The following is a 16,429-nucleotide window of genomic DNA, read 5'->3' as shown; positions in this document are numbered from 1 at the left end:
CTTGTTGTCCTTTTCCTCTACATCTCCTGAGTCTTGGACCTTCAGTATCCAGCACTAAGCAACATGACCCCACATGTCTCTCTTTTATGTTCTGATGCAGAAGGAAAGGATGGTGAGGCAGTGGGTTTAGCATATTTCTGTGCTGCCATGATCATTGCATTGGATGCATGTGCTTGTCGTGTCCCATTGGTTCCATGTTTAACATCCTATTTCTGTTTTGTTCTCATCGTCATCTCACAGGTGTGAAAAAGGAGGATGGAGCCAATTTACCAGGTAGTGTAAGACATGTAGATGTAGCAAGTAACACCAGGGGGCACATACTATCTCTACTGTAGACTGAAGCCTGTAGGTCATGACCCTGTGTGAAATGCTGGGGGACTAACCATATCTCACTCATCATATAAGCTAAGCAGCAATGTCAGTCAGGGTTTCCAGAAGACAACAGTTGTTTACTATATCAGTTGAGGTGCCCATACACTTTTAATAGCTCCCGGCTAAAAGTTTGTTCAGCCAACTGCTATCAATCCTTTCTCCACATACCCTTGATAATATGGCTCTGCCAAATGTTCATGTATTCTCTATAATGGGAGAAAAGGTAAGCTAATGCCTGACTGGTGGTGAACAAAATAAGGCAGTGGAAATCCAACATGCCCAATCCTTCTCTCCCGATAACATCTGTTGGAGGGGAGAGACACCCATACACGTTACACAGTCTGCCAGTCCTGCCAAAGTCGGTGTTTTTTTTGGACTTTAGACTAATATGTATGGGGAACTTGACTGATCCAGGGCCAGGGGTAAAAAGTAAATGAATGACCATTGTGAGGTTTATTTTTTTGTGGTCAACCAGGCCAGTGGGAATTCTTCCATGGACTAAACCCATATATTTTCTGTGTCTGTAAGTCTACACATGGCTGACCATTTGATAGCATGTTAGGCCAGAGGCTGCACAGTTTTGTCATTGCTTCATTAGCAGTTTGTGGAAAAATAGTTTTCACCTTGTGTCACCTTGAATGCAAGTAAAAATTCCTTGTGGCTTTATGTATTCCTATGGATTGCGATTGTTACATGACCTGTGTGTCACCCCAGACTCATTCTAGCATCTCTGTAGGCTCTTCCTAGTGGCAGAACATAGGGCGTTAGGACCACGTGGCGGTGGGATGGATCATTGACTAGAGGTATTGGATAATCTTTTGTTATTTGAGTGCAGGAACTCTACATTGTTCCTTTCTTTATCCCGTCTTCATTACAGTACTAATATTCAGGGGATTGTATATGGATCACTATGTCCATCGGGCCCTAGTATAGTTATTAGAGGTCTATATCCAGATAATTCTCACACCTTGTGTCACTTCACTTATTTTTTTTCATTGCATTTTTGTTCTTTTGGTTATTTTTCATTCTCTCTGTTTCTTTAAATTTATCACAGTCGGCTCCACCCATCCACCCTGTCACCTTCCTGCAGCTTCAGATGGTGCCGCAGGGGCAAACGCCACTGATAATGCCAATGCCAACTTAGTGAATGGTACGTCAACCCACAACATTTCCCATGATGTATTGCTCTCATGTTTGTAGGAAGTCATTGTCCTCCCTTTCATTTTGTACAGCTGGGTGAGGAGATGATGTTGGGCTCAGTGGTTGCCCCCACTCTCTGTATACAGTCAGGGTATAGAAACTCTTGTGCTAATTATGTATTTCCTGCTGTGTTCTAAGCCTTTACAATATACAGGGTGGGCCATTTATATGGATACACCTTAATAAAATGGGAATGGTTGGTGATATTAACTTCCTGTTTGTGGCACATTAGTAAATGTGAGGGGGGAAACTTTTCAAGATGGGTGGTGACCATGGCGGCCATTTTGAAGTTGGCCATTTTGAATCCAACTTTTGTTTTTTCAATAGGAAGAGAACCATGTGACACATCAAACTTATTGGGAATTTCACAAGAAAAACAATGATGTGCTTGGTTTTAACGCAACTTTATTCTTTCATGAGTTATTTACAAGTTTCTGACCACTTATAAAATGTGTTCCATGTGCTGCCCATTGTGTTGGATTGTCAATGCAACCTTCTTTTCCCACTCTTCACACACTGAGAGCAACACCGCAGGAGAAATGCTAGCACAGGCTTCCAGTATCCGTAGTTTCAGATGCTGCACATCTCGTATCTTCACAGCATAGACAATTGCCTTCAGATGACCCCAAAGATAAAAGTCTAAGGGGGTCAGATCGGGAGACCTTGGGGGCCATTCAACTGGCCCAGGATGACCAATCCACTTTCCAGGAAACTATTCATCTAGGAATGCTCAGACCTGACATCCATCTTGCTGGAAAAACTCAGGGAACGTGCCAGCTTCAGTGTATAAAGAGGGAAACACATCATCATGAGTGGCCTTGAGGTTTCCATTGATGAAGAATGGCCCCACTATCTTTGTACCCCATATACCACACCATACCATCAATTGTTGTGTTCCAACAGTCTTGGAGGGATCTATCCAATGTGGGTTAGTGTCAGACCAATAGCGGCGGTTTTGTTTGTTAACTTCACCATTCACATAAAAGTTTGCCTCATCATTGAACAAAATCTTCTGAGTAAACTGAGGGTCCTGTTCCAATTTTTGTTTTGCCCATTCTGCAAATTCAGTGCGCTGATCTGGGTCATCCTCGTTGAGATGCTGCAGTAGCTGGAGTTTGTAAGGGTGCCATATGTGAGTAGCTAATATCCGCCGAAGGGATGTTTCACTAATGCCACTCTCCAGTGACATGCGGTGAGTGCTACGCTGTGGGCTCTTGCTTAATGAAGCTAGGACAGCCACTGATGTTTCTTCATTAGTGACAGATTTCATGCGTCCACATTTTGGCAAATCCAACACTGAACCAGTTTTACGAAACCTAGCAAGCAGTTTTCTAACTGTAGCATGGGAGATAGGTGGTTTCATGGGGTGTCTTGCATTGAAATCTGCTGCAATGACCCGGTTACTGCGTTCACCAGACATCAACACAATTTCTATCCGCTCCTCACGTGTTAACCTCAACGACATGTCAATGGCTGTAAACAAAGAGAAACTTGTAAATAACTCATGAAAGAATAAAGTTACGTTACAACCAAGCACACCAGTGTTTTTCTTGTGAAATTCCCAATAAGTTTTATGTGTCACATGACCCCCTTCCTATTGAAAAAACAAAAGTTGGATTCAAAATGGCCGACTTCAAAATGGCCCCCATGGTCACAACCCATGTTGAAAAGTTTCCCCCCTCACATATACTAATGTGCCACAAACAGGAAGTTAATATCACCAACCATTCCCATTTTATTAAGGTGTATCCATTTAAATGGCCCACCCTGTAGATTGACAGACACCTCCTCTGCTACACGTTAAACCGTGCTGTGTGGTCTATACCGATGGAAAACTGTACACTGCAGATGTGTAAATAAATCTGAGGACAGCTTAAGTATTTAGAGGGTGCACTGGGAGGATGACAGCTCTACAACTAAGCAGTGCATGGAGTTCTAATGTCACACCATAAGACCCTGATGCTGTACCCTTAGGAAGTGACACTACAGCAACCCAAAGCAGGGATATCTTAATGATCCATATAAAGGACCTGCATGTCACCAAAACTGAGGGACTGATATTTGTGGAGACTACCAGCTGGAATTACATAGCAAGCAATGCTTCCTGTTAATTATGCAAATTAGCTATTTTCTAGCAGTAAGAATTTATATCTCTATAGTAACACATATTGGAGGTAACTACCCTGGAAGTAAATGTGTGACCAATAAAAGCCTTAAAATAGGGATCCACCGATTATCGGTATGGCCGATATTATCGGCCGATAATCACGATTTTGGGCATTATCGGTATTGGCAATTATCTTGCCGATAAGCCGATAATGCACCGCCCCCACCGCTCCGCGACTGCCACCCCCCCGATCCGCCGCACCGCACCCCCGACCCACAGCACCGCGTCGCACCCCCCACCGTGATGCTGGGCGGTATACCGGTATGGATTTTTGCCCATACCGCTATACCAGTCGGGCCCCTCCCCCACCCTCCGAGTCAATAAAAAAATTAAACTTATCCGTAATGGGGGTGGTCCGGGCCATCCATCCTTCCTTCCTGTAGTGTCCGGGGGCGTTCCGGGTGGAGGGTGAACCGGTCCGGGCTGTCCTTCTTCTCCGGCGGTCATCTTCTCCACTCCGGGCAGGCTCCGGCCTAGTACACTGCATAGACGTCGCTACGCCGTGACGTCAGGTGCGTCGCTGCGCACGGGCGTCACTGCGCAGCGGCGTCTATGCAGCGTACTAGGCCGGAGCCTGCCCGGAGTGGAGAAGATGACCGCCGGAGAAAAAGGACAGCCTGGACCGGTTCACCCTCCACCCGGAAAGCCCCCGGACACTACAGGAACGATGGATGGCCCGGACCACCCGGACAGGTAGGAGGAGAGAAGCGGGTGGCGGCAGCGGCCTATGGCCCCGCAAAAGCCACTGCAGATCATTGATTTAAAGCGCCCGCTTTAAATCAATGATCTGCAGTGGTGTCGCAGGGGGTTAAATAGCCGATAACTTATACCGGAATATCGGTATAAGTTATCGGCTATCGGCCCTAACCTGCACCGATTATCGGTATCGGCCCTAAAAAAACTATATCGGTCGATCCCTACCTTAAAACATGACCAGAGATTATCAGCCAAGCAAAAATCTTCTCCAATAGGAAGAAAAACTGTCTGCAGACAGCTTTTTTGGGTGTATTGAAAAAAACTTTTTAAAATTAATCATCAAATACATACATGTCAGTTAGTCATATATACTATGATGCAGTGAAGGCTGGAACACAGTACAATAAATACCACATACACATTTTGTAGCACAAGATCATATCATACAGAAGAAGGCATGAAGGGCCTTACATAATACAATAAACACTATGCTATATTAACCCCTTAACCCGGCGTTATAGAACGGGAGCGGACTCAGGACGTACATTTACGTCATGGGTCCTTAATATATTAAAGAAGAACTCCCGTTTATAAAAACTTATCCCCTATCCTAAGGATAGGGGAAAAGTGTCAGATCGTGGAGGGTTGGACTGCTGGGACTTCCCGTGATCTCCTGCACTGTGCCCCCGCTCTCTGCATGATAAGAGTTGTGTGGACCACAGCACAAAGATGCGGCTGACTCGCCCCCTCCATTCAGCTCTATGGCAGAACTGGAGATTGCTGAGTGCAGCGCTCCGGCTCTCCCATAGAGCTGCATGGACGGGGCATGTCGGTTGCAGCTTTGGGCTGTAGTTGACACACCCTATTCAGAAGGAGAGCCGTGCCACAGTTCAGGAGATCGCTGGCGGTCCAATCGGTTGGATAGGGGATACGTTTTTATAAATGGGAGTTCTCCTTTAATATTCTAGTAAAGCTGGAAATTTCACTCGATAAATAAAAACGAGTGATAAGGAATAGTAGAGTGGGAAAGAAGAAAAAAGATAAAGGAATCACACATCTGAAGCTTTACTGAAAGAGAGACAAGGATAAAGAAGAATCAATCCTCTATTTCATCAAAGACCGGTCTGTTCATAATGCCATGGTTTCTGAGCAGGCTGTGAACCAGCTTGCAGCAAACCTGAACAGACATCTTCTACCAGTTTATACCAAAGCATTTTTGGCAAGCCATATAGCATCCTTATAACAGTCCATTTTGGAGCCCTAAACAAAGCAGGTAATTGGCATGCAAATAGTGGCATGAGGCCAGGCTTGCACCATGTATTGAGGCAGAGCCAGAATATCATTATACAAGAGTCTTTCCCTTGTTGTCTAAGGCTCCACAATATTTTGTTTGACTGTAGCCGAGTGATCTTACCAAGACTTTAGGGATTCTGCTTCCTTCCTGAACCATATTCACAGGATCTTGATGAAGTCCAATTGAATATAAAATGTGAAGGGGTCAGAGGAAGTCAGGGCCCACTCCAAAAAAGGGGTTTTGAAGACGTCAAGGCACACCCCTCAAAAACTTCCTCAGTTGAGCTTAGCTAACTGAATTCCTTATATCTGGACAAGCACATAACCATACACTGATCTGCATAATCGCTTGACCACAGGCTGATCTAGACTTATCTCCCTGGCCACTGGCTTTTCCCACAAAGAGTTCTATAACACAAAATTAGAAGGGAAAAGGGGAAGCTGTGCCTGAATGAACTGGAAAGGGGTCACACTTCTAGCCATTCATCAACATTTACCCCAGCCCAAACCCATCCAGCACCTTTCTTCCAGAACATGTGCAAAACATAATCTAATGCCTTTTCTAGTCATGACTGATCAGGGCCATGGACATATATTGTGGCATAGTGCTTAGTGTTTCTGATGAGGGAAAGGCTGTCTCCGATTCTGTGGCCTGATCACAGGTCTGATTTCGGTTAATGATCTGTCCATCAGATATCAGTTAATCTATTCAACAGACAGTCTTCAATCTGTTGGCCAGTACCTTGGTGAGGATTTTGTAGTCCACATTTAGGAGAAAGATGTGGCGCCAAATTTTTTTTAATGCCATCTATCACCCTTCAGCTTATAAAAGATTGTGATCATTCCTTCACTCTGCTGCCACCACATTCTCCTGTACAGTTTCAACAGGTCCAAGTGAATGAGGTCCCATAGTCTACTGCTGGGAGACTGCCAGAGCCTGAAAAGTTTAGTGAAAAAGTGCAGTTCCTCCATTATCAAGGAGGTGTGCAGGTCTGATTTACCTACATGAATAAGGGTGTTAAAGGTGTTATCCAGGAAAAAACTTATATATATATCAACTGGCTCGAGAAAGTTAAACAGATTTGTAAATTATTTTCAAACAGTAACCAACCCCTCAAGACTAGTACCAGTTGCCTGATACATGGATGGATGATATTATAAATAAAATAGCTGGATCGTGCTTCAAATATAGGATACAATTTTATTAAAAATATATATAAAATGTCAATGATTTAGCCTCATTGCACAGGGCCCTTGTGCCGAGGAAAATAAATAGATTTACTTAGACATATAATTATAATATATAAACATCGATATTTTTACAAAATATAATAAAATTAATATGAATTATAAAAATATTGAAATTGGAGGGGCAAGCTGTGCATAACTGTGCTTCACCTGAAGACAACTGGATGAGGTCCGAGATTTGCGGACCTCATCAGTTGTCTTCAGGTGACGCTACAGTGGGACTTTATTCAAGCTGGTAAATATTAACTCACCCATCCCTTTCAGTTTATCAGGATCTTATATCAGTTACGGGACTTTTATACATCTCTGGATTTTCAGTTGCCGGACTATCGATAGTGATCTATTTCAATATTTTTATAATTCATATTAATTTTGTTATATTTTGTAAAAATATCGGTGTTTATATATTATAATTATATGTCTAAGTAAATCTATTTCTTTTCCTCGGCACAAGGGCCCTGTGCAACGTGGCTAAGTCATTGACGTTTTATATATATTTTTAATAAAATTGTATCCTCTATTTGAAGCACGATCCAGCTATTTTATTTATAATATCATCCATCCATGTATCAGGCAACTGGTACTAATCTTGAGGGGTTGGTTACTGTTTGAAAATATTGTTTTAAATTTCCAGCACCTGGTGTAGGTGCACAACCTCCTTACCTCGGCTAGTTAATTGTGAGCTGCACAACCTTTTATATTTAGATTTGTAAATTACGTCTATTAAAAAATCTTAATCCTTTCAGTAGTTATGAGCTTCTGAAGTTAAGGTTGTTCTTTTCTGTCTAAGTGCTCTCTGATGACACATGTCTTGGGAACTGCCCAGTTTAGAAGAGGTTTGCTATGGGGATTTGCTTCTAAACTGGGCGGTTCCCGAGACACGTGTCATCAGAGAGCACTTAGACAGAAAAGAACAACCTTAACTTCAGAAGCTCATAAGTACTGAAAGGATTAAGATTTTTTTAAAAAGTAATTTAGAAATCTGTTTAACTTTCTGGAGCCAGTTGATATATAAAAATGTTTTTTTCCTGGAATACCCCTTTAATGTTTCCTGACAAGAACTTAAAACTTGATTTTAACATATTTTCATCATGTACAAAATCGCCTGAAGCTTAGTGGCCTAAGGTATATTACCTCCCAAGATGGGAACACATAGTTGATGCAAGAGCGCTGTAAGCAATCATGGTAGCTCCAGCTGTAGTTTACAATGGCAGCACTCATGGAGCCTACAGCTTCCTAGGTCTGTGTAACCATATCGACTTGTTTTTTTTTCGATGGGGCAGTTGAAATCTTTAGCCAACAATGTCACTCTGTAAGTGGCAAACTTGTTATGCATAAGCTGGAACAGTTCCAATTGCTCATTCCTGACCACAGAAACACACATTGAGAAGCCTGAACAGCTCCACCACTCAAGAACCATCTGCAATTTGCAATCTGCCACAGGTTAGCTGCCTGATCCAATCAAGTGTTCTCCCTAATAAGGATGGTGACCCATGTGGCTCCCGTCATGCCCCCAAAAGACAAGGAAAAGCAATGAGACAACTGTCATGGTTGTAGGACCACAGAGAAGGCAAAACGATTTCTTGCAGCATTTAAATATCACAGCCCTGTTAGGGTAAAAAGTTTAAAAGAGTCTGTTGTCTAGACTAAGTCCTTTGTCACCCAAGTAACCAGAGAGGTTATTTGGATGACAAGGTGTTGTTAAAGGTTTGGATAGCAGTTCCCCCACTATCTTTTTCTTCTTCAGACAGTGAGCCTTCAGTAACCTACGCCACCATCTTCCTTGAAGAGAAAGTGCATAGGGTACCTGCAGAGATAAGGAAGGTAAAATCCTCCAAAAAGAGGACTGCATGAATGATTTAGGGAGGGTAAGCACTGCTCCAGAGTTAGGAGAGTGGGGCCCACTGATGAGCCACTGGAGGCTGAAGCTGCAGTATGGAAGTTGAACGTAAAAGTCTCAGGTCATGGAGCAGTGGGGCTATGGACTGGGGCAGAACTGCACACCACTTCAGCTAATACATCTATATTAATGCAGAAGATGACAGACCAATTGTGTCGAGAAGCCATTTCCATCCAAAATTCGAGGTTGAATATGTCACCTCTGTGCAGAAGTGCTGGAGGATAGTGATGTTTCAGCCTGGGATTTGTGGGTTCTACATCCGATATGTTATACCGCAAGACAAAGTAGCTTTATGGTCTATTCACACGTACAGTATTCTGTGCAGATTTGATGCACAGGATTTTCGGCTGCAGATTTCAATGTAAACTAAATGACTGAACACAGCTTCAAATCCTGCACATCAAATCTGCACAGAATACTGTATGTGTAAATAGACCCTTAAGGTGACAAATCCTTCTTAGAAAAGTAATTGGGGGAGATTTATCAATGCCTCTCCAGTGGAAAAGTTGTTGAGTTGCCCATAGCAACCAATCAGAGCGCTTATTTCATTTTTCAGAGGTATTTCCCAAAAAAAGCGATCTGATTGGTTGTTATGGGCGACTTTTTCCCGCTGGACAGGTTTTGATAAATCTCCCCCCATTGTTTTTGTGCAGATGCTGCTCTTATTTGCAGAATAATATACTGATGCGTCTGTGATAGCTACTATCACTGGATGAATAACGAGAACAACTCATTTTGGTGCTATGATGGTGCCTTCGTCAGGTCATAACATGATAGACTTCTTTGTTCCACTTATGATTTTCCAAAAGCACTATTAAAGAGTGTCAAAATGCATTGTCTTCTTTAATCCTTAGTCATATTTTAAAGCTCTTTAACAGGTTAGACAATAATTTTACAGAGTAGTTACCTTTAGTATGTGACACTACAGACAAAGCTTTTCTTCATTTTGGTGGAAAAATACACTTATTGACCAAAAAAATAAATAATGCACCCTGATAGAAATGTTGGATTGCTGCAAAGCTACAAGTCTGGTTTGATTAGGCTCTGGGGCCTCATGTACTATCAGAATTTCATGTAAATTTTGGTGAAAAAAAACTACGGGGAAAATAATTTTTCTTTATTTATTAACATTATGAACCAAAAATGCACCAAAATCTCCCTGTTTTTCCACTCTGTTGATCATTTTCAGCTACTTTTGGATAGAATACTTATTGCTGAGAGATATTGTTGACCATTAGAAATAAACTCAAAGACATTGGCCCTGATTTACTGAGTGGAGTTTTCTTTGTGGGGTTTTATTCCCTACAAGTATTTTTCCACAGTATTTACTAATGTTTCCCAACATTTTCCACTTTTCCCTACATTTTTCTTTTTTTTTTTGCAATTGCTCTGAGCTGTGGGGTTTTTCAGAGCTCAAATCCACTACATTTACTGTGGAAACCTTAGTAAATATATAGGGAGTTTTCGCAAATGTCAGGGACACGCCCCTTTTTGGTAGCCACGCCACCTTTCCTGGGTGGCGACACCCCTTTTCTAAACAAAATGGAGAGTTGGTCGGGTTTTTGGAAATTTTTGGTTGCAAATTCTGGCACAGACACAAATTGTGACGCAATTCACCAAATTATGAAGCACTGCACCATATTTTGGCACACAACACAAGAAACACAGATCCATTTTCTATAAAAAAGGAAACAAAATTTTCCTATGAAGTATAATAGAAAGGATAATGTTTTTCCAAGATGTACAACATATAAAAAGTTTTGTATCTGACAGAACCCATTTAACCCCTTAAGGACCAAGGACGTACGGGTACGTCCTTGGTCCTGCTCTCCTGATATAACGCAGGGTTACACGGTAACCCCGCATCATATCACGGCGGGCCCGGCGTCATAGTGAAGCCGGGACTCGCCGCTAATAGCTATTAACCCTTTAGCCGCGCGCTCAGAGCTGAGCCGCGTGGCTAAAACCGAAAGTGAAAGCTGCCGGTTAACTCAGTGGGCTGTTCGGGATAGCCGCGGCGAAATCGCGGCATCCCGAACAGCTTACAGGACAGCGGGAGGGCCCCTACCTGCCTCCTCGCTGTCCGATCGCCGAATGACTGCTCAGTGCCTGAGATATCATTTAACTCCTCCCCTATTAAAAGTTTGAACCACCCCCCTTTTCCCATAAAAAAAAGCACAGTGTAAATAAAAATAAACATATATGGTATCACCGCGTGCGGAAATGTCCGAATTATAAAAATATATCATTAATTAAACTGCACGGTCAATGGCGTGCGCGCAAAAAAATTCCAAAGTCCAAAATAGTGCATTTTTGGTCACTTTTTAAGTCAAAAAGTCCTATCAATGCAAAAATGGTACCGTTAAAAACTTCAGATCACGGCGCAAAAAATGAGCCCTCATACCGCCCCATACACAGAAAAATAAAAAAGTTATAGGGGTCAGAAGATGACAATTTTAAACGTATTAATTTTCCTGCATGTAGTTATGATTTTTTCCAGAAGTACGACAAAATCAAACCTATATAAGTAGGGTATCATTTTAATCGTATGGACCTACAGAATAAAGATAAGGTGTCATTTTTACCGAAAAATGTACTACGTAGAAACGGAAGCCCCCAAAATTTACAAAACGGCGTTTTTTTTTTCAATTTTGACGCACAATGATTTTTTTTCCGTTTCACCGTAGATTTTTGGGCACAATGACTGATGTCATTACAAAGTAGAATTGGTGGCACAAAAAATAAGCCATCATATGGATTTTTAGGTGCAAAATTGAAAGAGTTATGATTTTTTAAAGGCAAGGAGCAAAAAACGAAAATGCAAAAACGGAAAACCCCCCGATCCTTAAGGGGTTAAAGACTAATTCAGGTTCTGTTTAAGATCTTACAATGGTCAGGTTCAAGGATGGAGGCCTCGTAGTGAGCGCTTCAACCCTGCCATTGTTGTGGTGGCACACATTGCCCCAACTGCTATTATCTGGGCAGCCATCACATACAACAGTCGGTCACCCCTTGTAGTAATACAAGAGACATTAAAGGGGTACTCCGGCGCTAAGACATCTTATCCCCTATCCAAAGGATAGGAAATAAGAAGCCTGATCGCGGGGGTCCCGCCGCTCGGGACCCCCGTGATCTTCCACGCCGCACCCCGATAGAATCAGCCCCCGGAGCGTGCTCGCTCTGGGTCTGATTACTAGCGATCATGGGGATGGAGCATAGTGACGTCACGGCTCTGCCCCCGTGTGACGTCACGCCCCAGCGGCGGGACCCCCGCGATCAGGCATCTTATCCCCTATTCTTTGGATAGGGGATAAGATGTCTTAGCGCCGGAGTACCCCTTTAAAAACTCAGCAATATGTGCAGGACATCCTGCAGCCACATATGTACCCTTTTAGGGCAGGGCTTCCAGTTGGCATTTTTCAGCAGGATAAGCTCACCCACACACTGCAAAGATTTCGCAGGATTTGGTTCACTAGATTGCAACACTTCCTCGGCCTGCCTGGTCGCCAGGTTATTTGCAGGTCACACATTTATTGGACCATCTGGGATGCCAGGTTTGGCAGTCTACAAATATGCAGGATCTACAGGCCCAGCTGTAACATATGCAGGCACGTGTGCCACAGGATGCAATACAGAACCTGTATATATGTATATATGCTTAACTGTGTCTCATCTTGTGTCCAGGCTAGAGGTAACAAGTTATTAGAGCCTCCTTTCAATTATAATTTTATAATTACTTACATATACTGTGATCATCATTACATTCACACATAGAAAGCTTCATTTGACTCCAACAACTCCTTGTTGGTGCGTTATTTTTTGTCAATGAGTATAATTTGCACATAGAGCTGAATTATACTCATAGTGATATACTTTGCTTGCAAAGAATGGACTAGTGTCCACTGAGTGCCTTACTGTGTACCTATAAATCTACTGTCCTCATAGAGCCAAGCAGCATTCACAGAGCAATGCTTGGCTGGCACAGTCACAAATACTGTGAATATCTACAGTGCCACACGAGGCATACATTGCCCAGATAGTGGTAGTAGTAAACCGTTCCATGACTGGCATTCTTTGCTTAAAGAAATAGTGCCAACAGTTGTCAGGGACTGAGACAACACTTAATTCACTTCTGCACTGGTGTCGAGTAAAAAGCACTGCACTGCCCTCTGCTGGCAGCAGGTGGTATAGCAGCATGTATAACTCAAAACTATATGGTGCACATATAAAACTGTACAGCTATATTGAGAAGTACATACATATTGCAAATATAGTGATAGATATACGTATCGGTACATATACAGTACTTTGTATATATAAAGATGGATGCATATAGCAGTACATACACACTGCATCTATAGAGATGGACACATACAGCAGTACATACACACTACATATATAGTGATGTACATACACAGGGGCATATACGATCAATACACATAGTGGTACATATATTGTGCATATATAGAGATGGATAGACTTATACTCACTGCATATATCACCTGTATTATACACATTGTTATTAATCAAGCGGCTCATATATCTTTTTATACATACATTGCACATATAGAGAGGTACACAAACTGCACCTCTACTGGTATACACATTGCACCTATACAGCTCTACAGACTACATGTACCGGTATATACATATATACAGAGATACATGGCTCAGATAAAGAATAGCATGTTTAAAAATCTGACACTGTGACCTGCCTTCTTAGTTTTACACTATTTGGAATACTCGTGCTTTTAAGAAAGGGAGAAGGTTTAACTATTTTGGATGCAGGAACCCTTTCTTACATTGGGATTTCTTTCTGCATATATACAGATAAACACACGCTGCTCCGATCTCAGCAGCCAGCCCTAAGCTGTAGAGTCGTTCACAGTTTGTGTATTTAATCTGTGCTGTCACTCTGGTTCCTTGTTTGTTCTGATGTTTCATGTTTTGTTCTCTGTTGTCTGTCAACCTTTCATCATGTAGGCAAAATGCAAGATGGGAATGTGGAGATCATCCAAAATAAAGGTAATGAAGCGACAGTGCTGGAACTAAGGTATAGAGCTGTATCTAGCAGGAACCTGTTCATGTGAGCCAACAAGCAAATACAAGCAATCCAAAATGTCCCGGAACCTGACCTAAGTGACTCCTGGGGGATTAAGTGGAGGCCTGGGTCACAGGTTAACCATTCATTGCCATGCCCCAATAGTGACCCTTGTTACAGCCTCAATCTCTCGATGGTCCTATAGAATGGCCCCCTTCTGGAGCTGTGGGAGTCCAGGTTTTAAGCTCTTGGGTCCTCTTGGCTCCTGTCTTTTCTGTGTGTAAGGAAAATAAAGGTTACATTAAACAAGTTGCGGTATTGCAGACCACTTGCCTTCACTGACCATCTATTTCTGCCTTGACAGCCAAACAGCAAGATGGAGCAGCTGCCATGGAGATGCAGCCCTTGAAAAGTGCAGAGGGTGATGGAGAAGACAAGGACAAGAAAAAAACAAATCCACACAAAAAGGAGAAGTCTGTTTTGCAGGGAAAGCTGACAAAACTGGCAGTACAGATTGGAAAAGCTGGTAGGTCAAAGAGACACAAGTATCTTGAGCATATGGTCACCAACATGGATGGTGGAGAAGATTTCTTGTCTGTTGACCTTTTCAATTTTTTTCAGAATAAGAAAATCCAGTACTTAATTTAATAACACCGACATCCTGTTGGTAGAGATCTGCCCTCTTCATAGGTGAACAGTCCCCATCTGCTACATCAGATCCCAGAAAGAGTGCTGCAGTAGTACTACTTCTTCCATGCCCCAGTATCTAGATCTTCAGCTAGTTGCCACTCACTTCAGTAAAGATTTTAACAAAGTCACTCACTTCATACTCCTTTCATGTAAAAATATCCCCCAGCTGCATGAGACCCCCTGCGATCTCCCTACAGCACCCGCATTCTATGCGGGTGCTGAATCTCCAGTTTCGGAAACCTCCAGGTTTCCAGGACTGGGGACGTGACATCACGCCACGCTCCCTCCATTCATGTCTATCGGAGGGGGCGTGACTGCGGGTGCTGCAGGGAGATTGCAGGGGGTCTGAGCAGTGGGCCCCCAGCGATCAGACACCTTATCCCTATCCTTTGGATAGGGGATAAAATGTTTTTGCCCAGAATACCCCTTTAAATTTTTCATAGCTGGTGTTTTCTTAAACTTGGTCATCACCATAGCAGATCATCTTTCAATGCAATTTTGGGTGGTCTTCTCAAAGAAGATTAAATTTGTTTCCTGAATATTGAAGGACTTAAAGATACTGATGGTGTAACTGTGTGAGGTTCATATAATTCACCTTCTATCTTTTCCTGTCTGTCCCTTGTCCTACAGGTCTGGTCATGTCTGCCATCACAGTTATTATCTTGGTGTTATACTTTACCATCGATACTTTTGTTGTCCAAAAAAGACAGTGGTTGTCCGAGTGCACGCCAATATACATCCAGTACTTTGTCAAGTTTTTCATCATTGGCGTCACTGTGCTGGTTGTTGCTGTACCAGAGGGACTTCCTCTTGCTGTGACTATTTCTCTGGCATATTCTGTTAAGGTAATTTTTATTACTGATGCTGAAAATATGTTTACTTGGTGGAAAGATGACCCTGTCTTATAATGTACCACTGTATTATTCTGAACACTGTTATATCTTAAATTTTATTCTGTTCCAGAAAATGATGAAAGATAATAATCTAGTACGACATTTAGATGCTTGTGAGACCATGGGTAATGCAACAGCTATCTGTTCTGATAAGACTGGCACATTGACTACAAATAGGATGACTGTGGTTCAAGCTTATCTCGCCGACGTCCATTACAAAGAAATTCCAGACCCTGATGCTCTTCCAGCCAAAACCTTAGATATTCTGGTGAATTCTATAGGTATCAACAGTGCATACACCTCCAAAGTGCTGGTAAGTCATATTACATGCCACCATATGTGTGGAATACAGAAGCATATAAATCTTTGTGGTGCTTCCAGACATCCAGGTCTGTTTAGCTGTTAGGACAATGCTGTTTGTGGGATAAAGTTGTAAGAAATCGCACTTCCTTTGGCAGCAGCCAAGCAATCTCAATGCAGGTCAGTGAGCAGTGTGTTACGGGTCGTGGACTCCTCTCCAAACATATGGCTTATGGTTCTGACAATAAAGCTCTATTTCGGTCTCATCAGTCTAAATAACAGTGTGCCAGAGTCTGTGAAGGATATCTTTTGTAACCTGGCTTTTTTGTGGCATTGGCGCAGTAAAGGCTTTTTTCTGGCAACTCGACCATGCATTATTGTCATTTTGCGCTCTGTAAACCAACCACACAATCTCCTTATGTTTCCAGTGGGTTTTTCTTTGTATCCTGAACAATTCTTTTGGTTTACCTGTCTTGGCTTGGAATCAATAGAACCTGGATTAAACAGTACTGACTGCCATTTTCAGGGCTTTGGATATCTTTTTATATCTTTTGCCATTACCTTGTTGCGCAGGTCTTTTGACAGGTCTTTTCTGCTCCCCATGGCTCAGTATCTAGCCTGCTGAGTGC

At 42.5% G+C, this 16,429-nt stretch overlaps 1 protein-coding gene and 1 long non-coding RNA gene across 20 annotated transcripts in view; one reads left to right on the top strand and one right to left on the bottom strand.

Annotated features, from left to right (window-relative positions):
• Positions 1-16,429, top strand: part of ATP2B2 (ATPase plasma membrane Ca2+ transporting 2) — a 281,828-nt gene that overhangs the window by 224,121 nt on the left and 41,278 nt on the right. For 9 of the 15 annotated variants that reach the window (XR_008845052.1, XM_056525278.1, XM_056525274.1 and 6 more), the window contains exons 7-12: positions 241-273; positions 1,427-1,522; positions 13,860-13,901; positions 14,282-14,443; positions 15,238-15,452; positions 15,571-15,813. Coding sequence is in view for 14 of the 15 variants with exons in the window: in XM_056525278.1 (XP_056381253.1) it covers positions 241-273; positions 1,427-1,522; positions 13,860-13,901; positions 14,282-14,443; positions 15,238-15,452; positions 15,571-15,813 (791 nt within the window). In the remaining variant the exon portion in view is untranslated. The remainder of the gene's footprint in view (positions 1-240; positions 274-1,426; positions 1,523-13,859; positions 13,902-14,281; positions 14,444-15,237; positions 15,453-15,570; positions 15,814-16,429) is intronic. The other 6 variants (XM_056525279.1, XM_056525283.1, XM_056525281.1 and 3 more) reach the window with 3 other exon arrangements.
• The window catches only part of LOC130276229 (uncharacterized), a 220,822-nt gene that overhangs the window by 165,701 nt on the left and 38,692 nt on the right, over positions 1-16,429 (bottom strand). The window lies entirely within an intron of this gene.

This window comes from Hyla sarda, chromosome 6 (genome assembly GCF_029499605.1).
Source record: "Hyla sarda isolate aHylSar1 chromosome 6, aHylSar1.hap1, whole genome shotgun sequence".
NCBI classification, from domain to species: domain Eukaryota; kingdom Metazoa; phylum Chordata; class Amphibia; order Anura; family Hylidae; genus Hyla; species Hyla sarda.
This window is presented reverse-complemented; position numbering and strand designations above follow the sequence as displayed.